Source organism: Cheilinus undulatus, linkage group 19, assembly GCF_018320785.1.
Source record: "Cheilinus undulatus linkage group 19, ASM1832078v1, whole genome shotgun sequence".
NCBI classification, from domain to species: Eukaryota; Metazoa; Chordata; class Actinopteri; order Labriformes; family Labridae; genus Cheilinus; species Cheilinus undulatus.
The window spans coordinates 12,682,667-12,696,090 of NC_054883.1; the positions used below are offsets into that span (position 1 = coordinate 12,682,667).

General features: G+C 39.7%; 2 protein-coding genes across 2 annotated transcripts in view; both read right to left on the bottom strand.

The window, feature by feature from the left end:
- oxsr1b (oxidative stress responsive kinase 1b) overlaps positions 1-5,755 on the bottom strand; it is an 83,526-nt gene extending 77,771 nt beyond the window's left edge. The window contains exon 1 of the mRNA XM_041814081.1: positions 5,349-5,755. Coding sequence (XP_041670015.1) covers positions 5,349-5,418 — 70 coding nt within the window. The 5' untranslated portion in view covers positions 5,419-5,755. The remainder of the gene's footprint in view (positions 1-5,348) is intronic.
- A 700-nt stretch (positions 5,756-6,455) lies between these two features.
- myd88 (MYD88 innate immune signal transduction adaptor) lies at positions 6,456-11,853 on the bottom strand. Its single transcript, XM_041813844.1, has 5 exons — positions 11,348-11,853; positions 8,823-8,948; positions 7,761-7,938; positions 7,251-7,342; positions 6,456-7,154 (listed from the first exon to the last, which is right to left on the bottom strand). The coding sequence occupies exons 1-5, from the start codon at positions 11,649-11,651 to the stop codon at positions 7,000-7,002; spliced, it is 855 nt and encodes a 284-aa protein (XP_041669778.1). The 5' UTR covers positions 11,652-11,853; the 3' UTR covers positions 6,456-6,999.
- Positions 11,854-13,424: the final 1,571 nt, after the last annotated feature.

The window sequence follows — 13,424 nt, forward strand, 5'->3', positions numbered from 1 at the left end:
TCACTCATAAAGTGCAGTGAATATGACTTGGTTTTACTTAGACATGATGTCTGCGTTCTATTATTCATCTGGTATAGGGTGCTCTTACTAGTTCAGCTCCATATGTACCCCCCTACAGCAGAGTGAACTAGAGTCCAGAGCTGCTTGTCTGAGCATCACATTTGCTGAAAAGAACGGTTAAGTTTATAACTAACTTGTGAAATAAACAATAACGCCATAAACTTCCCGTTTTATTCAACCCACTTTTCCATGAGTCATGATGTGTCTTGTTGTGTCAGTCACGGTTATCTCTACGTCAGCAAGCTAAAATTAGTATAACCATGTTAACATTAGCTAGCTATAAACTTTAGCCAAGTCAGTAACAGCACAATGAACACGATGGTGCAATAACTCACAGTAAAAGTATGCTTACTCAGGCAGCATGCGGCTGCCTGATAAGACCAGAGCAAATTACAGTGACACAAGTTAGGACCAGCAGGATGGGTGGGGGGTGTTTCTGGTCTGAGTTTGATTCAAAGTGACTTCATGGTTCAGAAATCTAGAATAGGGGAAATGTGAATGCGCATTTCAGATGTGTTGTGAGGCAAATGTGTTTTACAAGTGACTTAAAACTGTGCTTATCCACTTACCTGTTACCTACAGATTATAATAAATTCATCATTTGTGAGTACATTCACTGAGATTACTACATTTTTATACAGTATTTTGCTCAGGAGGGTTCGATTTTTCACATTAAAAACATTTGAAAAGAGTAAAACATCCAGCCTTTAATTGATATCTTTATGGCACATGTTTGAACTATATTCATGGGATCACAAAAGAAGCAGTTTTTTTTTTTTATTTATTGATTAAACAAAAAAATCAAGTAAAAATTTTACTGGCTGAAAATAAGTTATCTGATCTTTTTATTGCCTAATATCAGTATTAGCATCGGCCCCCCAAAAAACATGCATATCGTTCAATGCTCGATAATCATTCCTAGTGGACAACAAAGCCCTGTTAAAGATAGAACGACATCTTTTTATTCATCATAACTATTAGAAGTTAAACAATATACGAAAATACAGTTAAATTTTATAAGGACAATTTAAATCGATCAGACAAAATTCTATATATTGCAATGCTCTTCTTTAGCCAGCAGATGGTGCTACATGCTTAAGGTCTTTCTTCTCTTGACATCACCGGCAGAAGAAAGCAGTGTAAAAATAATAAAAAGGATACTTTGCAATTTTAGTGTCAAATCATTTGAACAAAAAAAACATATTGAATCATAAGTCCCCTGCAATCTAATTTCTATAAAAAAAGAATTAAGAAAACTTCATGAGATTATGATATCATCATCAGGACCCCAGTATTCATAGGTATCATGACTTGAATGTATCTACATCCCTATTAACGTCATCATTTATTGCCAGTTAAAAATAGAAAGAAAAACAAAAAAAAGACTACCTAAAGAATTCAAGAAAAGTTATCCAAGCTGGTGATCATTATCTCTCAACATAACTCCAGGCTGCAGTCCAACCTTCAAATAGCTCTACCAGTCTTAAACCCATGCTGACAATTTGTGTCACACACTGCACAGGAAAATGCCACAGAACTGGTTTTCTATACAAGAGGGGCTTTATCTGTGTGAGCATGCTAAATTGCTGGCAAGTATCTTGTGGGGTGCCACAGATGAAAATTTCCAAGAAACTGGGGACTGAAGAAATGGGTTAAAGTTAAGTCTGTTTTTTAAGAAGGAAAAAGCACTGAAAGGTTAATTTAGGACGTGAAGAATAAGTCCTCTATAAACACACGGATTCCCAGTAGAGGAAGCTTGCACCACTTAGGGAAACCAGAGGCAAAAACTTGGTGATTCGGGAGGAAAATACTTTGCTTAACTATATGGTAACATGCATATTTTTTCTTCTTCCAACTGGACAAAAGCAGCCAAAAAGGTAGGACAAGGCTGGCTATTTGTGAGATGGGATATTTCAGAACATGACAAGTAAAAGCTGCCATTCCTCAGGCCAACCAACCTGTCAGATCTGTTTAAGAATAAGGAAAGGTGAAGCATGCCTTCAAGGGTTTAACAAAGAAATGTAAGCATTACTTTTAGACTGTTAATGTTTTGTGCAGTGCTGTCATGATACCACGCAATTAAACTTTGATAATAAACAAGGAAAATCTAAGATGACTGATACATGTTTCAATACCCTGCCAACAAAAAATAAAGTTCTGCACACACCCAATTTAAGGTCATTTCTTGTTTTCAAAAAGACAAACTTCTAGCAAACCCTAACATACCGGATAACTTGAACAAATGCCACAAATAGGTTGGCAACATTTAAACTTGGCACAAAAAGTAAGGAAACTTTTGTTTGTTGAATTATTTCTTTGTTGCAACAGTGCTTTTTGGCAATAAATCTAAATGTCAGAGTAGGGCTGGGCGATTATGGCAAAAATCAAAATCATGATTAATTGAACTTTTTACCTCGATTTCGATTAACAAATGATTATTCCGCCCCCAACCTACGACTCTATTTGTTCTGTAAATATTTGTAGAATTTTAAGACAAATAACTGAAAGGAATAAACACAGATGAACAATTTATGATTTATTGAAGCAACCAAAATCAAAACACACATCAGCTGAAATGAAACTGATGTTCTTGTGTTTCAAATACATGGGCCAGATGTGGCCATCGAATAGGCTGGGTGGATCTGGCACCGTGTAGTTCCTAGAGCAGTTTCAGCAGCTGTTGAATAAAAAGTAGAAAATTAATCTGCTGCTCACCTTGCACAGTTGGTTGAGTTTTAGCGAACTGGATGGGATAGTGTCACATGACTACTACTTCTACTTTTCTTGGGTTTGTGGCAGGCTACATGTCTTGCAACACCCGGCTGCCTATCATGTGGCTACACAGCTAGCAATTTCTATAAGGGAAGGTGCGTTAGTAAAGAGAGATATTACAAGGGAAAAAACCTGAAATAATTGTCTGAGCAGGTTTGTCAGTTATCGACTCTAAATGTTGGTTTCGATTATTTTTCGATTAATTTCCCAGCTCTATGTCAGAGAGCCTGTTTATTTCCCTTTAAATGTTGTCACATTTGTAAGGAACATGCATTTGTGGAATGAGCAGCAGAGCTGAGTATGTGGGTTGCACTTCTGAAAAAATTGCCAAATCTTCTCGGTCAGTGCTAAACAACTTTTTTTCTGGCATTGACTCTTGTTTGGTGTTTTGTTGTGGATTGGATGATTGAAGTCTGAAGAAACAAGACATATTGGCAATTTAAAAATGTATTCATTTAGTAAACAGGAGCCCCAGTGGTGTGTAGAAGAACCATACACAGCCACAACGGCCTGGTACCTCCCCCTCATGCTGGTCACACACTGCTGTGGGATGGCATCCCGTTCTTCAATCAGCATTTGTCTCAAGTCGGCCAGTGTGGTTGTGTTGGTCACTCTTGCATGAACAGCACGCCCAAGCTGATCTCACAAGTGTTCAATGGTGTTGAGGTCAGGACTGCTGGCAGGCATATTCCACCCTCTTCACTCTCACGTTCTGGAGGCGGTCTCTTATAAAACCCACTCTGTGGGGGATGAGCGTTATTCATCTTGGAAGATGGTGCTCAGTCCAAGTCTTTGGAGATATGGGATTGCCACTGGTTGCAGAACCTCATCTTGATGTCTCTCTGCCTCCACTTATGACAAGCCTCATTATTCCAATGAGGGAGATGCCGCCACAACCCATCACACTGCCTCCACCAAAAGATGTTACTCAGTGGGTTCAGCAATCAGCATAGTGTTCGCTGCGTCTTCTCCACATTTTGACCCAATGATCCAACTGCCGTACGCAGAATCTGGACTCATTGCTGAACATAAAAGATGCCAATCAGGCACCTCTTATGATCAGCAGCTATGGGTACCAGAAGCTCAAAGCAAGAGTCAACAGCAACAGAAATAAGCTGTTTGGCACTGGCAGAAAAGTTGTGGCAAATTGTCATGGGTGCAACCCACATACTCAACTCTGCTGCTCATCTCACAAATACATGTTCCTTACAAATGAGGTGCCATTTAAAAGGGAAATAAACAGGCTTTCCAACAGTATAAGATTCATTCCCAAGAAGCATTGTTACAACAAAGAAATAACCTAACAAACACGAGGTTCCTTACTTTTTGTGCTAAGTTTATATATATATGTCTACTTTAGATGTGTGCAGGCATTTGAGTGCAGTTTATGATGAATTCATTCTTAGGAAATAGATACATTTCCAAAAGCATTTGTACCTTTAGTACTATAGTCATCAAATAATGGAGACTGAATCCTTTTAAGGCACCTGGTATCAAAAAGTATCTCAAATTTGACATCCTTAGTGTCGTATCAAAAACTTTTTAGACTAGAATTGCCATACAATAATTATTGTGCTTGCAGGTCCAGTCCATTCCAGTATAAACAATGTATTAATCATGATGTTACTCAGCAAATTATCAACTGGCTTTTCCTATTTTCTGTGAGGGGATGTGGCTAGAAGCCCCATAATACTGATTAATCCCCCTCCAAAGAGTGCTCGCATAACTGGATTAATTCAGGCAGTAAATTTGCCCAAAACAATACCCATACTCCAGGAAGGACGTGAAGTGTAATCTGTGGACTCTGCAGTGACAACACGAGTGTTTTGGAAAGACCCTTTGTGTTTAAATATCCTGTGAATTTTAATTGGGAATGGGCGTGATCACGGTGACATGGTGTATGACTAAAACATGGTCTGTGCGTTAATTTTAGTAGCCTCCTACTTTTCTTAGCACTGTAAAATGCAGCTATCTCAACACAAAACAACTTTGAGAATATGCTGTCACTTCTGTTTAAAAATTGAATGCACTTATATAGACTGTTATGTGACAATGGCCCACTGACAACTTTACAGAGGAAACCACAAATATTTACTTTAATACGACGCCTTCTTTCATGCGCTCATCTCATTACGTCTTAAGATAGATGCATACATAATTACCCTACCGGACTACTCAATGAAAAGCGGTTCTTTTTTCCAGCAAATAGTCAGAGCCTGAAAAGACAGTAACGTTATTACGCTCGTTTACGACTTCGGCACAGCCCAAGTGGACGGGGTAACCGCTCTCACTAGAAACATTACACTGACTCCAAGTCACAACACCGCCCGGCTGGGATTGTCAACTTGCCAAACGCGATGAACTAACCTAGCTGAAGAGAAAGAAGATGCCTCCTGCTTGATTTCCACTTCAGATATGAGGGCTAATGTTAGCTGTGATAAGCCTCCTTTTTAGTGAACTAACGGCTCAAAGTGTCGGTTAACACACGTTAAGCTAACAAGCTAAGGATCACATACCAATCACCTCGTGTAGCTCATAATCATCTTTGTTGATGGACCAGGGTTGGGAGCTCAGGTCCTCCGACATGGCTGAGGAGTCCGCTGGGGCCGTGCTATCTGTAGAAAGATGGTGAATCCAAAGACTGTACGTAGAAAGAAGTCAAAGTAATCCAAACAGGACCAACAAGGGCGACACTTCCCCTTCTTTGCGAATCCTGCAGCACTCCTGTCATTCCCAAAGTTTGACACTAGCCTAGCAGCCCCGCCTACCGCATTCCTACTGAGCAAATGTGGACCTTCCTGGCAGACATATTGAATGTGGGACGTAAGACCACACTGCTTCGGAAGCCCTCTGAAGTCAGGAAAGAGGAAATAAAGAGTAGCACTTGTGGCTAATTAGCCGGGGCTAATTTAAACCGAGGAAAAGCTGCCAAGCAGTTTGTGACGGAGGCTCGACTGTTAGACACGTCTGCGTCACAAGTAATTGGTAATTTAGGGTGTTCCGTAAAATTAACGCCTTAAATTTTACTTTTGCACCCCCATAAAGTTAATTACAAGCTATAACATACCCTACTCGGAAAGTGCCTAATTCCGCCACACTCTCAATGGCGGTTTTCTATAGCTGATAGTTTTCCCCGAGCTGTGCCTAGAAGGCTAACTTACTTCTGATACAACGCCTGATAATGTAATTTTCCCTCTGATTACTATATTTTATGCCAAGTCTCTATCGCTGCAGCACGTATAACTTTTATTGAGCATATTTGTATGTACAATAGTTTAATAGGTGCAACCTGACAGAATTCACTCAGGGTAAAAAATTGCCTTAAACCTATGTGAAAAGAGGCGTATGTCCGCAGGACCATACTGTTCTCTGATTGGACAAAAGCACGTAGGCTACTCTATGATTGGATTGTGATGTGTTGACTGGGGTGCATTTTATAACACGAGGGACTTGCACAATCGCGACACATGGTGGAGAACTATATAAATATTATTGCAAAAAAAAAAAAAAGGAAAAAAAAAAAAATATATATATATATATCATTGCGTTTAGAGATGTATGTTTTAAGATAATAAAAAGCAAAACATTTATTGTATGGAAATCAAATTTAGACTATATATAAATACAAGATGGATAGAGCTTTATTTGAAATTACATTAAAATAAATGAAGAAATTTCAGTGACTTAAAAAAGGAAAGCATAAGGCAGGTGTCAGCAGTCAGTTAAACAGAACATGTGAAAGCATCACAATCAAAATATCACTTCCTCTTCAGCATCTTTCTCATCTAGAGGTTGACTCATAAAAGGAAGTGGCCCACTCAAAAAAAGAAAAGGATTTTTACAGCGCAGTTTGTACATGCTGCAAATACAGATCCTCTCCCAATAACTCACATTGTAAAAAATATTGATGGGATGGGCAGCTTGAACTTGTATTTGGTATACTTGTACAGATTGAATTTCATAATCCTAAAATTCAGAAATCACCATGTCTTTGTCACAGAAAACAAATAGTAGCATTATTTTATTTATATACATTAAAATGTGGGCTTAAAAGCCTGTAGAATGGGGCTATCAGAGCAAACATGTACTTGAAATGTTTGGCAAATGTCCCAGTCTTGTATGGAATAAGAAGGCACATGTAAATACAGTGAACTGTTCAGTCCATGATTATGGAAGTGAGAGCGCTTTGGCCAGCCGTATCCAGAACCAGGCCTGTGTGCAAGGTCGAGTGTAGTCACATATGGTGAGGAAGCGTAAGATGCTTGGGAAAGGCTTTTTCATTGACTTGTACACCACCGGGATCAGCCTTTTACTTCTGGCTCCTGAAACAGCAAAAAGAAGAAATGATGAGTTATATTTATGAAAGAGGAATTAAATGAAAAAGGCAGATAGAAAAGTTTTTTAAAAATCTGCTTTACCAGGACAGAGGCTGAGAGCAAACTTGGTCTGAAAGTCACAGGCATCACTGTCAAGGTACTCATCAGAAACCACCACCACCATCCTTTTACACCTGCAGTGATGACATAAAAGAAGTGTTGCACACATGATCAGGCTTGTTTGAATTTCATTCTCAGGTGTATTTCTGTATCAAACTTTAGTTACACTGTTGTAAAGTATCTACAGCTTTCTGCAATGACGATGTTTTCATGTGATTTTTATCAGTGAAATTTCCACTTTTTTCCACACACTATTATTAGAGTAACAGATTGCAAACTATACTGAGTAGGCGATACACATCCTGTACAACCAAATTCTTTGACTTTTCAAGCATCATCCTGCATTGAATCTGAATTAGAAAACATATTTTTCTACCATCAAATTGAACATAAAAAGCTAATTTCTGAGTCCTTTTTTCTTGTTATGATCAAATTAAAAGGCCAAATTAACAAAATTCATATTGAAATGGACAGCATCCCTAAACATCAAACCTTTTCTCAATGAGTTCACTTGTGATTGTCCACACGCAGGACCCTGGGAGGACATCTCTGTCAAACACGCACAGCTTCAACTTGTATTCTGTCTGCTCCAGCTCCCGGATCATCTCACGCACAAAGTAAAAGTCACTCTGGCAGTAGCAGATAAAGGCATCAAAGAGTTCAGGAGCACCTGCATTCAATTTGAACAGATTAAAATCAGCTATATCCTTCCTTTTGAGGCCAAACACAGTTCTGCAGAACTGACCTCTTTACCAAGAATTAAAACAAGTGCAATAAGAAGACCACAAAATTGTTTAAGGAAGTGGAAACGGTGCATGCATGTGATAAGATTTGTTTGATTAGGCAACGACATGAAGCTTTTCTGTTGTGATGCTTCAGCAAAGATAAAAATACAGCCTTATCATGGGCTATAACCACATTATAAACAGTCACATATTTGTAATATTTGGTGTTACTACAACAGGATTTTTCTGGAGAAAAAGCAGCAGGTGGCTTTGAAATTGTTGAACTGCAAAAGTTACTGCACATTGAAAAAGGTTTATTTATTTAGTTCCTGAACCAATGTATTGTTTTGCACTTTTACATATAGTGCAAATGCCAATCAGAGCATCCTCCTCAGTCATTACTAGGAGAATGCACAAACAGAGCCTGGGTCTGTTGAAGATGGCAATGCTGTTTGGGCTGTGATGGCTATGTGGGAGAGCAGGTAAGATCAAGGAGGTCTGCATTTTGGTATGGTGGGCAGTGGGAGCTAGCACATAGGTGTCTTAGGATGTGGCTCTTGCTACTCATCAGTCTACATAGTTTGGTTGACAGGCCCCGTGAGATGCAATGTGGTAACATCAATATTGTCATTGCCCTGGACCTTGCACCCAAACATTGCTTATTTTTTCTAGACAGAATAAATGTATTAGGAATTCTACTCGAGCTCTAGCATTATACATTATACAGTTATATACAGTTTCTGAAGTGATTTTTTTAATACAGACAGGAAACAGTTTGTATTATGTTATTTATGAAAAGCTATAAACTAAAACTTTTACAGCTACTGACCTCCAGGATCATCCTCCAGGGTGATACCTTCAAGAGGCCGAGGAAGACAGCTGTCAACCTCAGGAACCTGAACTGGGGGCTCAGCCTTCTTCTTCAGACTCTCCCTGTATTTTCTTACATCCTCATCTGGTACACAAAGATATTTTAGAAGAAACAGCAGACACATATGTTAGCACACTGTAAATTAGAGAGTTCTGTCATGGAAAGTGGATTGAAGTAGCCTACAAACTGTGGAAAAACACCTGTTGCTTGAGTTAAATAATGGTCTCTATTTATACTACTAAGGTAAAAGCTGATGTGGGTCACAAGGCCATTTCTAAGACTTTGGGACTCCAGCAAACCACAGTGAGAGCCATTATCCACAAGTACAGAAAACTTGGAACAGTGGTGAACCTTCCCTTGAGTTTGCCTACCAAAAATAACTCACTGAAGACTCATCCAGGAGGTCAGATAAGAACCCAGAGCAACATCTAAAGACCTGCAGGCCTCACTTGACTCAATAAAGGTTCATGATTCAAGGAGACATGGTAGAGTTCCAAGACCAAAACCACTACATCTCAGATTTGCTTAACACATCTTGATGATCCCAAACACTTTTGGGAAAACATTCTGTCAGTTGACAAGACAAAGGTTGAACTTTTTGGAAGGTGTGTGTTCTGTTACAACTGACATAAAACTTAAACAGCACTTCATAAAAAATAACATCATGACAACACTTAGACATGGTGGTGGTGGTAGTATGATGATCTGGGGCTGCTTTGCTGCTGCAGGACCTGGACAACTTGCCATAACTGGTGGAACAATAGCTAAATGCTGCTCTCTAGCATAAAAAAGCATAAAAAACATACAAAAAATATGATAAAAACATACATACAACACATAGATGGCATTATACACACAAACAAAACTTATACCCATAAAAATTACATAAAAGCTATACCCTCAAATCACAATCCTACAGTTGCAATAAAAAAAGTTCAAATACTCCTTAAAAAAACACCCCTAATATTTTGTTTAAAATGTTTTTCTGGTAAGTTCCTAATGAGATCAGGTAAACCATTCCATAACTTCACAGCCTGAAAACAAAACATCCTTTTATCAATTACAAGCCTAGTAAATTAGTCATGAAAAAATTCCCATAAGTTCAGAACTTGGCTTGTTCTTTAAATTAACATAGGGGAGAGTGGGGGGATTTGTGCCAAAGGGGAAGTTGTGCCATCCCTTGTTTATAGAAAACCACAGAAGAAATTGGTTATGTGACCACATATTTTTGAAGAGCCATCCATTTTACTCATCCTGTATAAAATCCTGCATCCTGCATTTTAGCTAAAAAAAACTGATTTTTGACTTTCAGAGTAAAATTTCTATGATCAAGGTTTTTTGATTGTTGTGTCTGAACAATTGAAGACAAGTTTAAAAACATTTCACACATGTTATAGTGCTTTATTAGGCTACACAATGAGTCTATACAGTTAGCATGATATTAGCTCTAAACTGCTGGATTATGCTGGTTTTTTAAAAATAATGGGGGTGGGGTGATTTGTGCCAAAGGACCTAAGTTAAGTTGTGCCAGTGGCTCACCCATAAACCCAGATCCAAAAATACATCCAAACCCTGACACCAACACAACCAGACCCAAATACCCACAACTCCAGACCCATACACCCAGAAACACAAATCCCAGACCAACAGGCCTAGACCCTAACCCACACACCTTCTCAACCAGACCCACACACACTGACACACCCACCCTAACAAATCCACACAACCACACACTGAGACCTACACACCTAGAACCCAGTAAAGAAAGGCCAAGAACAGCTGGAGAAGTGAGGAGATGGGCCTCATCAGTGTTTGATTTACCTGCCATTTGTTTAATTTAGCTAACACTGATTTCAGTTTTGAGTTTGCACTGTTATTAAAGAGCAGTTTATTCAGTTTTTAACTGGCCTAAGTCACAATGAGATGTTCAGAACTGGCCAAGATCACTTTATTAAATGATTCACAAATATCACATATTGTGTATTAAAGATTTTTGTGTTTCCCCAAAAACTAGAAAATATGACTTATTCCATTAGTTTAATAGGGTGATGAAATCTAAATAAAACTTAAATGAGTAATTTTGTATTGAATTTGTCTTGCTTTTATATAGCGTTACAGTTTATGAGATTAAAATGTTCTGTTTTACTTCAGTAATCTTCAATAATGACTGGCACAATTTACCCCAACGTATTCTCCCCAAAGGCACAACTTACCCCGCACCGGGGGCAAGTTGTGCCATGAGACCACTTTTTTTCTGAAAGCTATATTTCTTAAACAGTTTATTTCAGATCCAAAGTTATTGTTCCCAGGGATGCACCACATCCTGAAATATATGCACATACCTAAGTTGGAGGCATTACTGTCATAGCCTCACTTTAAAATCACTTTGAGTAAAAACTGGCACATCTCACCCCACTCTCCCCTATAATGCTATTGTAACAGTAAACAAACGTAGTAAATAAACATAAATGGCACCAACCCACCTATCAAAGGACGCAGATCCTCCACAATATCTTTTCTCTCCACTTCTATCAGAATAGACAACAATCTCCCGACCGAAGCGTTTGTAGATTTAGCCTGCCAGTCATCCAGAATCGTTTTAGTCGGACTTCTTGACCTTTCAAAGTTTTGTATTTCCAGGTAGGAGAAGCCCATGGTCTCAGCTACAGCCATCCAGTCCGCTGCTACTGTGTTTTTAGGGTTCAGATAAAGTCCCAGTTTATTCCTCACGGTAACGTTCAGGGCGATGAGGGGGACAGACATTAAGTCTGAGTCGACAAACTCCATGGTTGAACGTTAAAGTTGTTGTAAGAGAGTATGGAGAATTAAAGAACTGAGTTTACCTGACATGGGAAGGCGGAAGTGATGTTAACTGGTGCTACGTGGTTTACGTCACACGGGGGAGGAGATGTGTGATCAACAGAAACCGCTGGACTAGATTGCTACTCCGTAAGTTTAAAATTGTGTAGGTAGTGCTGTTATCGTGCTGTGGTGACCAGAACACACTGGAAATCATTGTATTGATGTTCAGTGTCTTGCAACTCAGGGAAATTGTGGAGTTACACAGATGGTTGTAGTGTTTCTGTTCCCCTTTCCTGTGACTGTGTATTTAGAGCTGTTCCAGAAAGCTGTGCTCTACTTCCTTCCTGTAAAAATACTTGATACTGATCTTAAAGCAATAGCAAGGAGTTTCTACCCGGATATGTAAAGATAAGAAATAATACTTGACACCTCATTATGGCCTACAAGAAGGGACCATCCACCTTTAAGATTTGCTTTTTTATATATAACTTAGCCTACTTTGTAATATCTGAAACCATTGCCAGCAAGTGATGCCAGCCAAAGTGATAAGGAAAAAACATCATAAGACTGTTAAGATCCTTAATAAGTTATGCAAGAAAGCTGTGTTAGATTAAAAAAAAAAAGAAAACTACTTCTACTTCTCTTAAGGTCACGTAGTAATGCAAAATACACTTTTTCAGGCTTTCCTACCAAAAATATGTGCCCCTGGCCTGTCCACAATCCCGCCAAGAGTCAGACCCCCCCTCCACATTTCAGAGAGTGTGTGCTGTAACAAGCTGTTCTTAGATTTTCCCCTTATGATGTCACATGGGGAGGTAGTGTGTGTGGTTTGGTGCATGCTGGGAGAGCGTTACCTGTTTGGCTGCTTTGTGCCAACTGTGAAGTTTGGTGGAGCTGGGATAATGGTATGGGTATATTTCTCAGGGTTTGGGCTAGGCCCCTTATCTCCGCTAAAGTGCAGCCAATGCTTCAGCATACCGAGACATTTTGGTCAACGCTATGCTTTCAACTTTGTGGCAACAGTTTGGGGATGGCCCTTTTCTATTTCAGCATGACTGTGCCAAAGTGCACAAAGCAAGCACTATAAAGACATGGGGTCCATCTGAAAAGTCCAAAAAAGTACCTCTTAAAGCCTGATTTATGCTTCTGCGTTGCGTCAGCGGCGTTGTTGACCATTCGAAGTTCTGCGTCAAGGCCACTAGGGGGGTGTGGTTGTGTGCGTGTGTGTGTGTGTGTGGTTTCAGAGGGGTCACATCTGAATCCTTGTTTATCTTCCGGTCACAGTAAACAATAGCGACCGAGGTGGAGCGGGTGTGTTTGGAGTTGGAGCTCATCAATATCAATGAACAAATTCTTTTGTTGCAAATGTTGAAGAGCAGGCAACAGGGGAGATATTTACAGAGGTGGTCTGTAGGACCGCTAAACGAGTCAAGGCTGAGAACTGCCAGAAATGACGTTTTAAGCGGACCAACCACAGCCCTTGCAGTCCGCGGCGCCGTGGCGCGTAGTCAGGATTTTTTGGAGGTGTGCGTCAGGCTACGGCGTAGGGGTCCACGTCAACGCAGAAGGCTACGCGTAGCTACGCCATCGACACGACGCAGGAGCATAAATCAGGCTTAAGTCTTTTCCTGTCCACTTTTCCTTAACCCAGATGAAAAACGTCACAGGGTCAAGGAAAGGTGGGAGTAAAAGGATAGGAAAGGAGAACAGCGGTGATTAGGAAATCAGACCACACTTTCCCTAGGCGGATGTTACGGG